The following is a 17,036-nucleotide window of genomic DNA, read 5'->3' on the forward strand; positions in this document are numbered from 1 at the left end:
GATGCTGACTATTCAGAGGTAGGTTACTGTAGCTTCAGTCATTCCCTTATTCTAAAGGAAGAGGGAGGGGGAGGGGCAAAGAAGGTCTACTGTTTGGTACTATTTTCATCTCATTGGCCAGAGCTCACCTACTCAGCTTACCCATTCTTTGTCCACAAAGAAGTCTGGGATATGCTTTTTGTTTGGACCTGTTGCCATTAACAGTAGCAATCAATAACTAATCAGTAATGACCACTCAGTGCTAATAAAGTACAGCTCGTAGTACCTGCCAGAGTGAGGTAGTTCACAGGTCTGAAGATGGCAGCTCCAATAGAGCTCAGCTGCTTTCATGCCTCCTGCTGCATTCTGTCCACCTTGAGTGCCAGACATCAGGGACCCGGTGGGCCAGGAGTGCCATGGTCATGCTGTGTGCTCCAGCTCTGATGGGGTTTATTTCTGCTCAGTGCTTGGTCTGTGGTGAAGGGGGTTGCATTGCTATGTGCGGGGGTGCGCAGGTCCTGGTCTAGAGTCTCACTCACATGTGTGAGCTTCTTCCCTGTACCAGTAGAGACGAAGGGAGGAATCAGAATGTTTGGAAATGATGTCTGTGCCTTTCTCAGTCCCATCACATTAACGCAGAGATTGTTAACATTTAGTCATTTTTCACTTTTAACTCATGTTTTTATATTTTATATAGAGTATTATATTCCATCTTCTTCTTTGTGTATTTATTTTTGTGTTTGTGTGTGAGCACTGTCTGTGCGCTCATGTGGAGGTCAGAAGACAACTTGAAGGAGTCAGTTCTCTCTTCCATGTTGGCCCTGGGGATTGAACTCAGGTCGTGAGGCTTGGTGGCAAGTACCTTCATGCACTGGGTCATCCTGGTGGCCCTTGCTCCATTTTTATTTGCAGTTTCTGTATTAGTTACTTTTCTGTTGCTGTGATAAGACACTGTGACCAAAGGCAACTTAAGGAAGAGTTTCCTTTTGGCTTGTGGTTCCAGAGAGAGAAGAGTCTATCATGACCGGGAGGCATGGCAGCAAGAGCCAGGCCTGGTGACAGGTCCAGGAAGCTGAGAGGTCACATCTTCAACTGCAGACAGGAGGCAGAGAGAGTGGACAGGAAGTGCGTGAGGCTGTCAAATCTCAAGGCCCACTCCCAGTGACGTACTTCCTCTAGTAAGGCTGCATCTCCTGAACCCTCCAGAAGCCTCACCTACAGGGTCTATGTTCAGGAGCCCATGGGAGACACTTCTCATTCAAACCACCCCGTTTCCACAGTCATCATCGGAGCAGCTGTGTGGTTACACGGCCAGCCGCTGGCTCCTGTTTGTACTTGTTCTGTTTTCAGACATTGCCTTGTGCTTCTGGTTTCTAAGAACAGTGTGATCTTTGTGGGTAAAGGGATACAGGTTTTTTTGTTTGTTTGTTGTTGTTGTTTCACTATGTAGCACTGGCTGCCCTTGAGCTCCCTTGTAGACCAGCCTGGCTTTGAACTCATAGATCTTCCTGCCACTGCCTCCTGAGTGCTGGGATAAAAGGTGTGTGCCACCATGCACAGCTCTATGTACTGTGTTATTCTAGACCATTCTTGTTTTCTTTTTCTATTTTTTTTTTTTTTGTTGTTGTTGTTGTTGAGACAGGGCTTCTCTGTGTAATTTTGGAACCTGTCCTGGAACTTGCTCTGTAGAGCAGGCTGGTCTCGAACTCTTAAAGATCCGCCTGGCTCTGCCTCTGGAGTGCTGGGATTAAAGATGTGCACCACCACCGCCCAGCCTTCCTTTCCTCCTTCCAATCATCCCCCCTCCCCTGTGTTCTGTTTGGGGATATTCAGTCACACTGTGAACTCTGAGTTTGCATTTGCGTTCATTAGAAAAATTAACCTTGGGTCAGGAGGCTGAGTTAGCAACTAGTTAACAGAAAGTAATCCTAGAGCCTCAGAGGACATCATGGAGGGACAGTCACAGGAAGTAGTAGGATGGGGTTTGGAGCATCTGAGCTTTTTCTGGTTTGTTGAGCGGAAGCATGGGTCTTCCGTGGACTCCAGCAAGGAGAAAGGGTCAGGTAGTTGCTACTCAGCTTCTCTGAGCTCGCAGGTTCTCACCCCAGCCTTTGAGTCTTGACTTTTATTCATAACTAGAATGATGGAGATTTAGTTAGAGCTGCCTTTAGTGGCAGCAACAGGGCCGGTGCCTGTGGGAGCAGAATTCTCACCAGGCCCAGGCCTGAGCGGCCAGGTTCCTGCTAGAGAAGCAGGCTGGAGCTGTGGAGCGGCGGTTGCTGGCGGAGATAGCAGTGGACTAGGGCGCAGCCACTGTGCAGAGGTTAAAACAACAGTGTCCTCTTGCTCCAGCTCCTCCAGTGTGGCCCCTCACTCTCTCTTTCAAATTCATTACTTCTTTGTCTACTGTTAGTATTATTACATATATAAACGCATAAATATATAAATATAACTTGTTGAGTCCATTTAGTGTTGCTTGTGTGTCCATGATTTCAGGGCTGACCACTTGGTGTTGTATAGCCAGGTAGGGGGCTCACCCCTGGGAAAATCGAATTCTTCCTCTCTCAGCAGTGCTTAGGTGCTTGTCTAGGGGTGGAGCCTCATGAGCTTTCCCTCTTACACCTCAGCATGTGTATTAGTGTTGTTGTTTGGATCTTGGTTAGGCAGCCATATTGTTGCAGTATCAGGGGTGAAGCTTCCCTGTCATTTCTAAGAGACACGATCTCAAAGCAGACTTCCTGGTCCCCTGGCTCTTACACTCTGTCTATTCTCTCTTCTTTGATGTTCCTTGAGCCTTAGGTTCAGGAGTTGTGTGGTAGGTGCGTTTGTTGTGGCTGGGCCCTCCTAATCTGTTCGTCTTTGTATTTTGACCAGTTGTGGTTCTCTGTGGTGGTCTCCATTTCCTACAAAGACAAGTTCTGATGAGGGAGGGGAGCAACACTTACCTGTGGGTATAAGGATCAGTATTTAGAGTGCAGTGGACACTTACCTGTGGGTATAAGGATCAGAATTTAGAGTGCAGTGGACACTTACCTGTGGGTGTAAGGATCAGTATTTAGAGTGCAGTGGACACTTACCTGTGGGTATAAGGATCAGTATTTAGAATGCAGTGGACACTTACCTGTGGGTGTAAGGATCAGTATTTAGAGTGCAGTGGACACTTACCTGTGGGTATAAGGATAAGTATTTAGAGTGCAGTGGACACTTACCTGTGGGTATAAGGACCCATATTTAGAGTGCAGTGGACACTTACCTGTGGGTGTAAGGATCCGTATTTAGAGTGCAGTGGACACTTACCTGTGGGTATAAGGACCCATATTTAGAGTGCAGTGGACACTTACCTGTGGGTATAAGGATCCGTATTTAGAGTGCAGTGGACACTTACCTGTGGGTGTAAGGATCCGTATTTAGAGTGTAGTGGACACTTACCTGTGGGTATAAGAACCAGTATTTAGAGTGCAGTGGGAGTTATGCTGTTCTAGTAGAGTGGTGTTAGTAGGTTCTCCTCTAAGATCCGTGACCACAATAGCCCCAGGTAGTGGCTAGGTTTTCGGTACCATGCTGTTGAGAAGGCCTTAGGTCCAATTGGAGAGCTGTTGGTTACCAAGAAGTCTGAGTGCCACTCTTTAGAACCGTCTTGCAGGGCTGGTCGTTGTGGTTCATAGGCATCACAGTTGGGTAGAGCTATTAATTGCTAACCTCCTTTGGCAGCTTGCTTAGTGTCTTCTGATACTATGAAAGCTAATCCTTGGGGAGGACCTTTGTCTGAGCATTCTTTATTTAAAGATAATTAGGATTTAATTTTGGGGTCTAGAGCAGTAATAGTGCTGTGATTGTGTACAGTGTAACACCTTACCTCACCCCGAGCAGTATAGAAAAGGCCTTCTCAGCATTAATATAGATTTTCTGAGTTTATACACAGTTAAAGATATTTTGGTTTTGCAAAATGCTGGATTGACATCGTGTCCAGATACCAAATTATTGGGTTGTCCTTCCCGCCATGGAGAGACTCTTAAGTATGGCCCTGTGTGCCATAGAGTTAAAGTAGCCGTTCTGAAGCCAGAGGCTTTATTCCCTGCTTGAAGTGTTAGTGGCATGCTCTGCTGTCTTGACAGAATGCCACAGACGAAGTGGCTTAAACAAGAGAAGCTTATTTTTTCAAAGTTCTGGAGGCTGCAAGTTCAAGATTAGGAAGGTACAGCTGGGATGGTTCCTGGCCAGAGCCCTCTTCCTGGCTTTTGGATGGCTATGTTGTTCTTGGCGTTTTCTCAGTGCTAATGCGTGTAAGGAAGAAGGGTGGTGTAACCAGACCTTTTCATTGGTACCGCTGACTCCCCAATAATGATGCAGAGACTTCTTACTAATTATAAAAGCTCAGCTGATAGCTCAGGCTTGTTTCTAACTAGTTCTTATAACTTAAATTAACTCATATCTTTTAATTTACATCCTACCATGTGGCTTTTACCTCTATCCCATCTTGTGTGTCCAACTCGTTCTGCGTCTGGCTGGTGACTCCTGGGGTCTCTGCCCTTCTTTTTCCCAGCATTCTCTCTGCCCCCAAATCCTGCTTAGCTATTGGCTGTTTAGCTTTTTATTAAACCAGTCACCGTGACATATATTCACACAGTGTAAAGGAATATTCTACAAGAGGGAAGGAGAGAGGCAGACAGCCAGAGAGAGAGGGAGAGAGGAATATGGAAGGGAGAGGAAGAGGGAGGGCAAGTTTGTGGGTTAGGATTTTAATGCATGAATTTCGGGGGAATCACAATTCAGTCCATAATAAAAGATAATGTGGAGCCGGGCGGTGGTGGCGCACGCCTTTAATCCCAGCACTCGGGAGGCAGAGCCAGGCGGATCTCTGTGAGTTCGAGGCCAGCCTGGGCTACAGAGCGAGATCCAGGAAAGGCACAAAGCTACACAGAGAAACCCTGTCTCGAAAAACCAAAAAAAAAAAAAAAAAAAAAGATAATGTGGACTTTTTGCTAAAAGGTTCAGAACATTTTCATTTATTTTTGTAGTTCATGTACTATAAGATGTAGATCTTTGTTGTTTGGGAAAAATATAGCACCTTGTTTTAATTTGTCTGTTGTCTGATGATTTTTATCCTATTTGATAATAGTTACTGTTTTAAAAAGGGTTTGACTTGTTGACAGTCTTTTAAGATTTTCATCTGCTTTGCTTTTATATTATTCTCGGTATTACTCAGTACTACTCAAAATGCATACAATCAGAAGCTTTCAGAGTTTGGAGTTTGGAGTACTTAAACATATATAATGAGATATCATGGGGTTAGGACTGAGGTCTAAGTGCTAACTGTATTTATGTTTCATAAGTATCTGTACACATAGCCAGAGGGTAATTTTATGCAGTGTTTTTAGTGTACCTGTGTGTTGACTGACACCTGTCAGATAAGATCACTGTGATGTCAGGTTGGTATTGAGTTTCAGGTTTGGGGCATCTTAGGATGCTTCCCCTGTATATGGTTTTTTTTTTTTTTTTTTTGTCTCCATTTGTGTTTTGATTTCTTTTCTCTTTCTCTTTATTTTAGCATTTTTACATAATATTGGCTGGTATCATTTGCTTTTGTTGCATGTGTGATTGTAGGCTTGGTAGGCCCAGGAGGTTGGTGCTTGGAGGGCATGGCGGCCATCCTGGAGTGTGGTGGGCTGAGCTTGCCACTGTGAGTGCCAGGTGGGAGAAAGCTTCTGTCGCTTGAAGCATGCCCTTTGCCTGTTCTTTGGAGAACTCATCTGTCTCTGGTCTGGGTGCTGGGCATAGCATCATGAGTCTTCACTCTTGGCTGTATTCCATGGCCTTTGGCGTCCTACGTCACAGTTCCCAGTTTCAGGGATGTTAGATGTAATGTAGGTAGTGAACGAGCTCCTCTTTTTCTGTGACTTGTTGAACTTTGAACTTTAGGTGAGTCCTGAGAGCAGAAGCCCCACAGAGTCTTCACTCTGCCTTGTCAAAGCTTTTAAGACCTGCAGTAAGAGACCTTTAACTAGTCACCTTTAGTGAACCCCATCTTTACAACTAGGGAGTTCTGTAATATGCTGGTCAGCATGTCTTTAGGCTAGCCCTTTTATAATTCTGATGTAGTTATATGAAATTGGAGAGAACATTAAATCTATTGTTTTCTTATAGACAGAACCTCCACTGAACACACCAGAAAACAGAGAGTACCTTGCAGAAATCATGTTTGAATCATTTAACGTACCAGGACTCTACATTGCAGTACAGGTAAAAACAGCATTGTCCTGTGATTCTGACAGTACAAGAAGCAGGAATCCCAAGGCCCTTTGTGCTCAGACTGGGCTAGACATTCCTCTTTTCTCTCTCTTGGTGTGTACCCCGTCACCAAGCTGTTCAGGTTTGAATCAAATCACCATAAAGAAACATGTCTGTAATTTATTTTTATATAACTGCCACCGATATAAAGTTGGTATGGCTCTACAGTTTTCCTATGCAGAGTCCCATGTGTTTTTATTTGGGTGTCAAGTTAGAGGTATAGATGTGTTTCTTTTTTTTCTTTCTTTTTTTTTTTTTTAGCTTCTTACACTTACTTTGGGTCACTGTAAGTATAAGAAACAGCAAACAAACAAACATACAAAAACAACAACCAAAATGAAATGAACAGACAGCATAACATCTATGGAAAACAAACTAAGCTCAAGCCATGATCCTACCCCTTAGGAGGATGAGGCAGGAGGATCTAGGTCACCCTGGCTAAAACATGAATTCTGAGGGCAAGTTTGGGTTACAAAGTGAGACCCTGTCTCAAAGACAGAGCAAACAAAAGCCAGAACAAAGTAAATGCCTTGGGAGAGCCCCGTGATTAGGCTCCATTAGTTCCATGAACTTTGCTCTGAGAGGCCCTGAGCTCCCAGGAGCTTCCAGAACTCATCTTGAAGCTTGACGCTTTTTTTTTTTTTTGCTTAGAGTTTTATTGTTGCTTTGGTTGTTATAAAAAGGAAGTTGGTTGGAGTTTTGAGGAGTAACTGAGATGAGTCTTTCTTCAAAATTTCTTGTGTAGTATTACTGCCTTCTAAGAAAGAAGAGTTCCATGGAGAAATGCACTTTGGAGATGCTGTTGTGTCCCCGTGATGAATCATAGTGCCTGTTAACATAGTACTCTTTCCCAAGACAAATATAGTTTATAGAACAGGGAGGTACTCAAAACACTGAATTGTTGTTATTGTTATTATTATTATTATTATTATTAATATAAGACCTTACTCTATAGCCTACTCTGGCCTTTAAACTCAGAGTGATCCTCCTGCCCCAACCTCTTGAATGCTGTGATGAAAGGCATGTGCCACCATGTCCCACAAGGACAATGGTTCTTAAGATGGTCTGTTTGCCAACTTCACCCAGAACATGCTTTTTACAAGTGTAAATTCCTGTGTTCTGTCTTGGCCTGGCTGTGGGCTGGACAGTTCCTTGCTGTAGGGTGTCCTGTGCGTTGCCGAGTCCAGAGCCGCAGCCAGGCCCGGCCTCCTCTCCGACGATAATTGTTGACAGGGAGCAATGACAGACGGGGCCAAACGTCCTGTGAAGAGCGGAGCTGCCTCTGGCTGAGAGCCACTGTCTTGTACCTAGCACTCAGAGTTTCTGGATGGATGGCCTCAGCATCTGTTAGAGAAGAGCTCCGTATAGGCTGGGCTTGTAACTTGTTTGGTAGCGTGCTTGCCCAGCACAAAACACTGGGTTTGATCCCAAGTATGGTAGAAACTGTGAATGGTGCTGCACATCGGGATTCCTAGTACTCCGGGGCTAGAGGTAGGAGGATCGTGAGTTCAGGGCCATCCTTGGCTGCAAGAGGAGTTTGAATCCAGCCAGGGTTACATGAGACCCCACCTCAAGCCACAAGCAAGCTCCCAGACAAACAAACCCTCCATGTTTGTGGCTGCACTTGGAACACCCGTAGATTAGAAGTGATTTAGCAGTGGAATTCCATTTTATTGGTTTTTGTTTGTAAAACTTTATGTTTTTGTTGAAAACCCAACTCCTTCATTTGAAAGGAAAACTGGCATGCTAGTCGGCTAAGTGAGAATTGGGAGATGTGGGGTAGGGAGAGGGAAGCTTCTAGACTTATTAAGAAAGAGTTCACTGCAGCACCTGAGGCCAGCCGAGCCATGGCTGCTGCTCTGCGTTCTGTCTCTTCAGAAGATGTTCTGTGTCTCTCTCCAGGCAGTGCTGGCTCTGGCAGCCTCGTGGACATCCCGGCAAGTTGGTGAACGCACACTGACAGGGATAGTCATAGACAGTGGAGATGGCGTCACCCACGTTATCCCAGTGGTAAGCAGAGGCTTCCTATTTTACTCTCTGAGACTTAACACCTGTCCTGAGGTAAGAGAAGAATTGAAGAAGGCAGAATAAAACTCAACCCCCTAACTAAAATACCACCTTTTATGTGGTGTTCTTAGAAACAGCAATGGGATCCTCCCTCCCTTCCTTCCTCCCTCCCTCCCTCCCTCCCTCCCTCTCTTTTTTCTGAGACAGGGTCTCCCTGGCTGGCCTGGAACTCCCTGTGTAGATCAGTCTGGCTTTGAACTCACAGAGATTCATTTGCCTTTGCTCTCAAGAGCTGGGATTAAAAAAGTGTGTGCCACCATACCTGGTCTTGGCAATGGGAATTTAAGAAGCCTAGGAAGATGAAACAGAGTTCAAAAGAATGTCATGTTTGTGCCTTTGGCAGTTTGGAAACCATGGAACAAATTCTATAGTCATTTTTTTTGGGGGGGGGCAAAGCTTCTGTTGTATTCCCACAGGTGTCAGTCAGTGTCCTGACTCATCATTCGAACTACTACAGCTAGACGTGATTGTGGATGCCAGAGTTGAGGGTCAGGGCATGCCCAGTGAGAGGCTTTGCTCAGCTGGGGCCTTGGAGAACTTGCTCTTTCCTCTGCATGTATTTAAGAGCTAGGAAGGAGAGCTCACGTTTCAACTTGCAGAAGTCCTTACGATATACTAAAGAAATGACTCCTAACTCCAACTTCAGGAGGCTTTGGTCTCTTTCTTCTGGTCCAAGGAGTTATTTAAAAAGGATTCTTCTGAAAATCAACTAGTGTCAGTGGAAAGTCAGTCATGCCTGCTCACCCCACTTCAGGTTTCCTCGGTAACCGTAACACGCATATACATATATGGAACTCTGTTTAAGTTTGAAGATTTTTGCTTTTGAAAAATAGTGTGTGTGTGTGTGTGTGTGTGTGTGTGTGTGTGTGTGTGTGTGTGTGCTTGCATGGGAGTGCATGCCATGGTCATATGGAGTAGTCAGAGGGTGACCTGTGGGAGTCATTTCGTTCATTCTTCCATGTGGGTTTCAGGATCAACTCAGATCAAGCTCCTTTATCTGTTAAGTCATTTTACCAGCCCTCAAGTTCAAGGTTTGAAATTTTTTTAAAAGGTTTATTAAATTATATTGTATGTCTCTGTATGGGTTTGTGCATGTATGTGAATGCAGGTACCCCCCAGAGGCCAGAGGCATTGGAACCCCCGGAGCTGGAGTTTTGGGTGGTTTTAAACTGTTGAATGTCATTGCTGGGAACGGAATGTCAGTCCACTGCAAGAGCAGTACATTATCTTAACCACTGAGTCATTTCTCCAGCCCCTAAATCTATTTTTAAAATACAAATTAGTGTATTAAAAAATCTAAAGCTGAGTGGGGTGGCACATGCCTATAGGCAGATTTTTCTTTTTGGGCCGCCAGCTGACAAAAAATGACATGGAGACTTATTATTAATTATGAAGGCTCAGCCGATAGCTTAGGCCTGTTCCTAACTAACTCTTATAACTTAAATTAACCCATATTTTTATTCATCTACATTCTACCATGTAGCTTTTACCTCTATCCCATTATGTGTGTCTGACTTGTTCCATGTCTGTCTTCTCCACCCTTCTTCTTCCCAGCAGTCTCTCTTCCCCCCAAAATCCTGCCTAGCTATTGGCCATTTAGCCTTTTTGTTTGTTTGTTTGTTTGTTTGTTTTTTGTTTTTTTTTCGAGACAGGGTTTCTCTGTGTAGCTTTGCGCCTTTCCTGGAACTCACTTGGTAGCCCAGGCTGGCCTCGAACTCACAGACATAGCTTTTTATTAAGCCATTCAGAGTGACATATCTTCACACAGTATAAAGGAATATTCCACAACACATGCCTTATAATTCCAGCATTTGGGAGGTGAACACAGGAGGTTCAGAAGCTAAAGGTTATTCTTGGATGTATACTGAGTTTAAGTCCAGCCTGGATACTTAAGGTTAAGACCTTGTCTCAACCAACTCTGTAGAATTTGACACCTGCCTCCATAGGCACCTGCGTGTACATGTGCATCGACGATCACTTACACACAAAACAAACAAACTAAAAACAAACAAAAGCACAGCTAAGTCAAAGCCAGGCAAAACAAGTGCATTTCCTTTAATTGAGAAACGATAATCACGATTTCATCTCAGTTACTGAAGGAACGGACATTCTGCTGTGTTTGTGTCTGCCGAAAGGCTAAAGTTGTGAGAGTCTTAATGGTCAGGAAGGACCATCCAAGTCTCTTTCACCCTTGTACCCCTGCTCATGTGTCCTCTCCATGGAGGAGCGGCCCCCTCTCCCTTCCAAGTGTGAGCCAGACCGGAGTTCCTTTAGAGCAGTCTCAGGCTCTGGCTCTTGGGATTGTTGGAAGAGCTGATGCCACTCTGGCTGGCTCCTGCTCTCTTTCTGATGCCGTACCTTGAGGAGCAGCAGGACTCACCCCAGGTGTGTGGTCCCAGGTCTGCTTGCTCTGGTTCTCCATCATCTGCACACCGTGGATGAGGGTGAGGCAGAAGCCTGTTCTTGAATCGCTTGTTCATTTGTCCAGAGTCACTCAGCTCCCAGGGTGGTAGGAAGCAGAAGCCTGTTCTTGAATCGCTTGTTCATTTGTCCAGAGTCACTCAGCTCCCAGGGTGGTAGGAAAGGAAAACATCACACATAGAACCCAGATCCAGGGAGAGGCGTTTTGTAACTCTTCACCGTGGACTAGTTTAGTTTCTTCCCCCGTTAACAAAAATTAATTTGTTACTGAAAATTTGGGTAAAATAATAAACAATAAGAGAATGAAATTACCCATAAGCCCATTCAGACAACCATATTCTAAACTGCACAGCCTTTCAAGCTTTGATTAAGACTCAAACATTTGGCCGGGCGGTGGTGGCACACGCCTTTAATCCCAGCACTCGGGAGGCAGAGCCAGGCGGATCTCTGTGAGTTCGAGGCCAGCCTGGGCTACCAAGTGAGCTCCAGGAAAGGCGCAAAGCTACACAGAGAAACCCTGTCTCAAAAAAACCAAAAAAAAAAAAAAAAAAAAAAAGACTCAAACATTTGTATACACATGTTCACGTTTTAAATTGGGATATCCTACATCTAGTTTGTGTTCTAACCATATAAATAATACTAAAGTTATATCTTGCATATTAATTTAATGATACTGTTTTCTGTTATGGCCAAATATTCTATGAAAAATAATTACCTAAAGCCGTGGTGTGTGGTCCTAAAGTGGCATCGTGCTGACTTTTCTGCTGCTGGGTATGTGACATGCTGCAGTACTTACTTAATGCTCATTTTAGGAAGTGGTGTCCATGGCTCAGAATGTGACTGTGAAGAGTCCATGTGTTAGGAAGTACTAATCACTTGTACACACCTTTATCTCTATCTTAAAATATGTTACAAGTATTTGTACTTCACAGAAAGGCCTAATCTTTTGTCTAGAAGTTAGGAACATGGGCACAAAGCCCAGGAAGACTTGGGAAGGTGGTCCTGCGGCTTATCGGTGGCTTCTCGTGGCTCCACCTGCGCCTGTGCTGAGAGCACACGCCTGCAGCGTGGAGCAGCCGTTCACCTCCACGCCCTCTCTTTCCCTTGGGCCTTGTGGCACAGAAGCCATGAAGTGCTAAAATGGGAAACTCGACCACCAGTGTCCCCATATCTGTGTCTTTGCAGACAAACTGGATGGGTGGCCCGGCTTGTGGCTTCTGTGGCAAGCCGGTGCCCACAAAAGGTCAGTGAGGGGACTTTTGGGCCCATCACTGCTATGGGCATGTGGACTCTTGGCATTAGCCCTGCTTGTGATGGCAGAGTCATTGTGGACTCCGCATGGGTCCCTCCCAGGCATGCCTTCAGTAGCTAAGGAAGGCATCAGGGAGAATCCAGCTCCTGAGCCACACTGGTCTGCACACGGCGCTGGTTGGTTAGTTTTTTTGTTTTGTTTTGTTTTTTTGAGTCATTTTTCATTGTGCTGGGTGGAACCATTTCTTGAATATGTGGTATCTGCCATAAAGCACATATCTGGCAGGCAAGGCTTGATCTCATCTACACCATAAATGCCCTCAGGGTATTTGCTCTATACTAGAGATGAAGGTTAGAAGTCTATGGATCCAGGGTTTGTATCCAGGTTGTTTTGGGATCACAGGCCTCGTTGCTAACTTTGAATTAGGAGATTTATAGTTGGTTTAACAGCGTGTAGACAAAGTTGTTCCTGTTTAGTTAGAAGAAAACATTACTGTTGAGTTTACTGTTCTCCCAGATAGCATCATCTTCTAGAAATGAACTAACCTAAGCAGTTTCTCCCGTGTTCCTAATGAAAACAGCATTTTGGTTGCTTATGGAGATTTGGGTTATTGGCGTTGTTTAGAATTTTAAGTATTAATGGAACTGCAGATGCAGTCATTTAAAAGGACCTTAGGTGCTAAACCTCGTGAGTGGGGGCCACTACATGCTAGTTCAGGGCTCAGAGTAGGGGCTGAGAAGGCGGGGCTGGGGACCTCCTGGGTCCAGCTGGCTCTGGACTGCGGTTACTGACATGGCTGCCCTGTCTCCTCTTCCTCTCCAGGCAGAAGGTTATGTAATTGGAAGCTGCATCAAACACATCCCAATTGCAGGTAGAGATATTACGTATTTCATTCAACAGCTGCTAAGGGAGAGGGAGGTGGGAATCCCTCCTGAGCAGTCACTGGAGACCGCAAAAGCCATTAAGGTAAAAACGGAAGGGAACCTGGCTGGTTTGGGGGTGAGAGAGAAGTGGTGTTTGGACGTTCCCCTCGATGCCATCCTCCCCCTCCTGCTCCCTTCCTATCCCCCCGAGAGTGTGGGCCTTGGTTGTTTTGCCGTCGAGTTCAGAGTGCTGGGGACTTGAGGCTCAGCACGCTCTTCCACACGGAGAGCAGCTTGATGGTTGATGCCGAGCCACCGGCGTGTGCCGTAGAGCATCGTTTAATTGGAGCCTAATTAAACAAAACCTTCAATTAGCTGCACACTGCTTCCACATCTCTCTCTCATGCTTCCTTTTAGAATCAGGGCGCAAGTCACAGCCGCAGCGGTAGCTGTCATGATCCCAGTGGTGTCTGCCTGCCGTGGTGCCCTGAGCATACACCTCAGAACCTGGCCAGTCTAAGTCTCAGACTCCCTCAGCGCAATCCACCCGCGTGTCTCCAGACCTCAGTTCCACCCTAGAACAGTGGCAGGACATTTTAGAATTTAGTAACGAAAGAACCAGAGTGGCTTGTCGGTCATTGTTTAGAGTGTCTACTTGACCTGACCCATCTCTGTATTGTTCTGGGTACAGCAGTTGCAGACCCTTTTAAAGGAATTTTTCTTTTCAGCCATCAAAACCATAACACATTAAAAAAAAATCAAAATGCAAGAGATTCTTAAGAGTCCAAGGCTGATCGTTATGTAAGAGAAGGAGGAAGGATTCTCTTTGGATCCGGAGAAGAGTCTTAGGTGGGGTGTGACATGTGGCCTTGAGTTATCTCCTTTCTCACATAGCTCTGGTTTTGAGGTGCAGGGTGGTTGCGGGGGTAGGGGTGGTGGTGAGGGCTAATAACCCCCTGCTGTTTTGCTCTCAGCTGAGCATCTCCTCAGGCTGGCTGAGTGCAAGGAAGCATGAGACGGATTTCCAAATTTGGCTGATACTCCTTGAAAACAATCCTTTTGGGATGGGGCAGATACGGGGCAGGCTCCTACAAAAAGTCGCCACCCATCCCTGCTTCTGGGCCTGGACTTTTCGGGATTGGGGAGGCTCTCAGTGCTAAAGCAAAGGGGAGGAACTGGTCCCTTCTCCACTGGGGAGAGGTTTGCAAGGTGTCTCAAGACTTTCTCTGTAGGCTACAATATTCCCAGGGGTTTCCCTTTCTTCCCTGGCAGCCGTCTGTTAGCAACCCCAGTGTTCCTGCCTGATTTCTGCTTTTATTCTATAATGTCTGCCATATGATAGCATGTCGTTTACTTACTTATTTCAGCTGTGAAAATAAGTGCTTGACTCTCAGCTAGATGGTTTCTGACAGGATCTAAGTATTTCATTGACTGTATCTCCAGTGTTGATCAAGTGACTGACGAGCAAGGACATCCTCAGGCACAATGTGGGCCAGGGGATCCCTCTGTAAGCAGACATCTAGCAGGAGTCTAGAGAGCACTCCCTTAGTATCACACACACACACACACACACACACACACACACACACACACACACACACGTTAGAATGTGGTTGGTTACTGTACTCTAGAGAGGAGCAAACTTAGTTTGCTGATCCAGACATGCGCAGTAGTGAGACAGGCACCTGAGAGGGAGCCTGAGGGAGCATGCAGAGCCTGGATGGAGGCAAGGTCCTGATGTTTACAGATAGATAGTATTTCACAAAATATGGCAGCAAAATTAGGGAGAATATGGTAGTGATGAATAACCAAGTTGTAGAGAAAGCAGACTTGCCTGCTCAAGCGTAGTCCTCTCTGAGCTGAAAGACAACTGGATATGAGCTTGATCGTCATCCACAGGAGTTACAGTGTAGCCAGAGATGGATTTGGAGGTGTCTGTAATGTGTGAGTTCCTGTGTATTTGTCAGAGGGCAGAGACACTCGCAGTTATTAATGCTTGGTGGTATCTTTTTGTGTATACACAGGAGAAGTACTGTTACATTTGCCCTGATATTGTCAAAGAATTTGCTAAGTATGACATGGATCCCCGGAAGTGGATCAAACAGTACACAGGGATCAATGCGATCAACCAGAAAAAGTTCATTATAGATGTTGGTTACGAAAGGTTCCTGGGACCGGAAATATTCTTTCACCCCGAGGTAAGATCTGTCTCTGAGTGTACGGAGTACGGTGCATGTGGAGCAATGCTGCCCCCCAGTGTGCACAAGGAGTAATTCTCAGTAAAGTTCTCAGTGAGCAAGTTGGCTGTTTCCCCGTGGTGGTTCCCGCTGCCGTGTGGCCGCCTGGTCTGCCTTGCCGTAGGCTTATCCGCTTTAACAGTTAAGGTTGGGTTATCCTTCTAGAGATGAGGAGGAACTTTGAAGATCAGTAGAAGAAAATGGATTTGAAACCGACCTCAAGGGGCCGGTGGTAATATAAATCACTAATCCCGAGGACTGTCATGCACTGGCCCCTGCTTAGAAGTGGGATTAAGACAGTCCCCGTCCAGCTTTGTGGCTGTCCATCTAGAACCAGTGCATGCCCAGCTGGTGAATGGCTGGACGTTGCCTCCTTCCTCCGAGACGAATGTTGAACGTGAACTGGGATTTGAAGTGTGTTTAGAGTCGACGTTTTCATACTTTAGTTCATTTAACTTGTACTGTTGAATCCAAAGGTGTTGGTTTATTCGCCGTGACTGTTGCATGGACTGTTTTGTTCTGAGGCCACCACCGTCACCACCGCACGTGTCCCCCTCACAGCCAGGCTCCCTTCTCCATGGTATTAATACTCACAAGTGTAGTTCGGACTGCATGCCGTGCGGCTGGTGTACGTGCCCTGCCCTTTCTCTCACTGCCGTGAGGTGCTGTGTCCTCCTCAGCAGGGCTGTCTGTCCTTCTGCCTGGTGGATGTTTTCCCTTCTCTAAACTCACCCAGTTCATGTTCGCATCACTCCATGGACATGTGGTCAGTCATGTGGCATTCCTTTGACACCCTTTTATTTTCATGTAACGGGTTTTCAGTTCTAGTGAGTTGTATATTTGTTAGTTACTTTTAAAGAAATGTTTTTTGGGGGGCCTAGAGACATAGGGCTAATAGCATGGACTGCTCTTGCAGAGGATCCCAGTTCAGTTCCGGTACCCAGTCTGGTGGTTCACAGCCATCTGCAACTCCAGCTCCAGAGGATCTGATGTCCTCTTCCGGTCTCTGCGTGCGCCACACTCACATACACAAACCCACACTCAGACACACACTTACACACATTATTAAACTTAAAAATAAAGTCTTAAAATGTTGTTTGAAAATAGTTTTGTGTTATTGGAGGAAAATGCATAATGTTTCTTTTATATTTATATAAAATTTAGTTTGCCAACCCAGACTTTATGGAGTCCATCTCGGATGTGGTTGATGAAGTCATACAGAACTGTCCCATAGATGTGCGTCGGCCACTGTATAAGGTAAGGCGCCTCGGCTTCCTTCCCGCAGTAAAGGCTGTAGTTGTGAGCTACCCATGAAGCACACCTTCATCCCCCATTCCGCCTGCTCCTGGGACTCGTTCCAATAGTTTAACAAGCTTTTACTCAGAGAGGAGAGGAGTGGAATGTTTGGGAATATGACACCGCCAACCGAGGGACTTTAAAACTCTTTTCTTCCTTCCTCACCCTCCTTCTTCCCCTTCTTCTTGAGCCCAGGCTGGCCTAGGCTTAGATCTTGTGACTCTCCTGCCTCCACCTCCCTAGCACTGGGGTTTCAGGCCTATATATCTCCATGCCTAGCTTGAGCTATCTTTTCTTCTCACCTGGCAAATTGGATTTGAAATTCGACAGTCTGAGCCGTATGTACCAATTGAAAGAGGAAGGTGCGCCCCCTTCAGGCTGTCTGGGAACTGCTCTTGCTGGTCCATGGGCATTTAGGGTCAGTACAGAGGTAGCATGACAGAGCTTCAAGTGGGACAATCAGATCAAATATGCACGTGGAGTTTTTTTCAAAATTCTTTGATTGTCCGGAATTATAAAGCTTGAAATGAGAGAACTCTAGTAATTACTTCATAAAAGGAAATATTGCTGACAGCCAGTTAGCAAGAGCAGAAATCACTCCTTCATCTTCAGCTAACATTTACATGTGTGCAT

At 45.6% G+C, this 17,036-nt stretch overlaps 1 protein-coding gene across 2 annotated transcripts in view; it reads left to right on the forward strand.

Annotated features, from left to right (window-relative positions):
- Positions 1-17,036, forward strand: part of Actr3b (actin related protein 3B) — a 96,161-nt gene that overhangs the window by 54,854 nt on the left and 24,271 nt on the right. For both annotated transcript variants that reach the window (XM_059257769.1, XM_059257771.1), the window contains 5 exons: positions 6,124-6,219; positions 8,170-8,277; positions 12,830-12,973; positions 14,895-15,068; positions 16,272-16,364. In XM_059257769.1, coding sequence (XP_059113752.1) covers positions 6,124-6,219; positions 8,170-8,277; positions 12,830-12,973; positions 14,895-15,068; positions 16,272-16,364 — 615 coding nt within the window. The remainder of the gene's footprint in view (positions 1-6,123; positions 6,220-8,169; positions 8,278-12,829; positions 12,974-14,894; positions 15,069-16,271; positions 16,365-17,036) is intronic.

This window comes from Peromyscus eremicus, chromosome 3 (assembly GCF_949786415.1).
Source record: "Peromyscus eremicus chromosome 3, PerEre_H2_v1, whole genome shotgun sequence".
NCBI lineage: Eukaryota > Metazoa > Chordata > Mammalia > Rodentia > Cricetidae > Peromyscus > Peromyscus eremicus.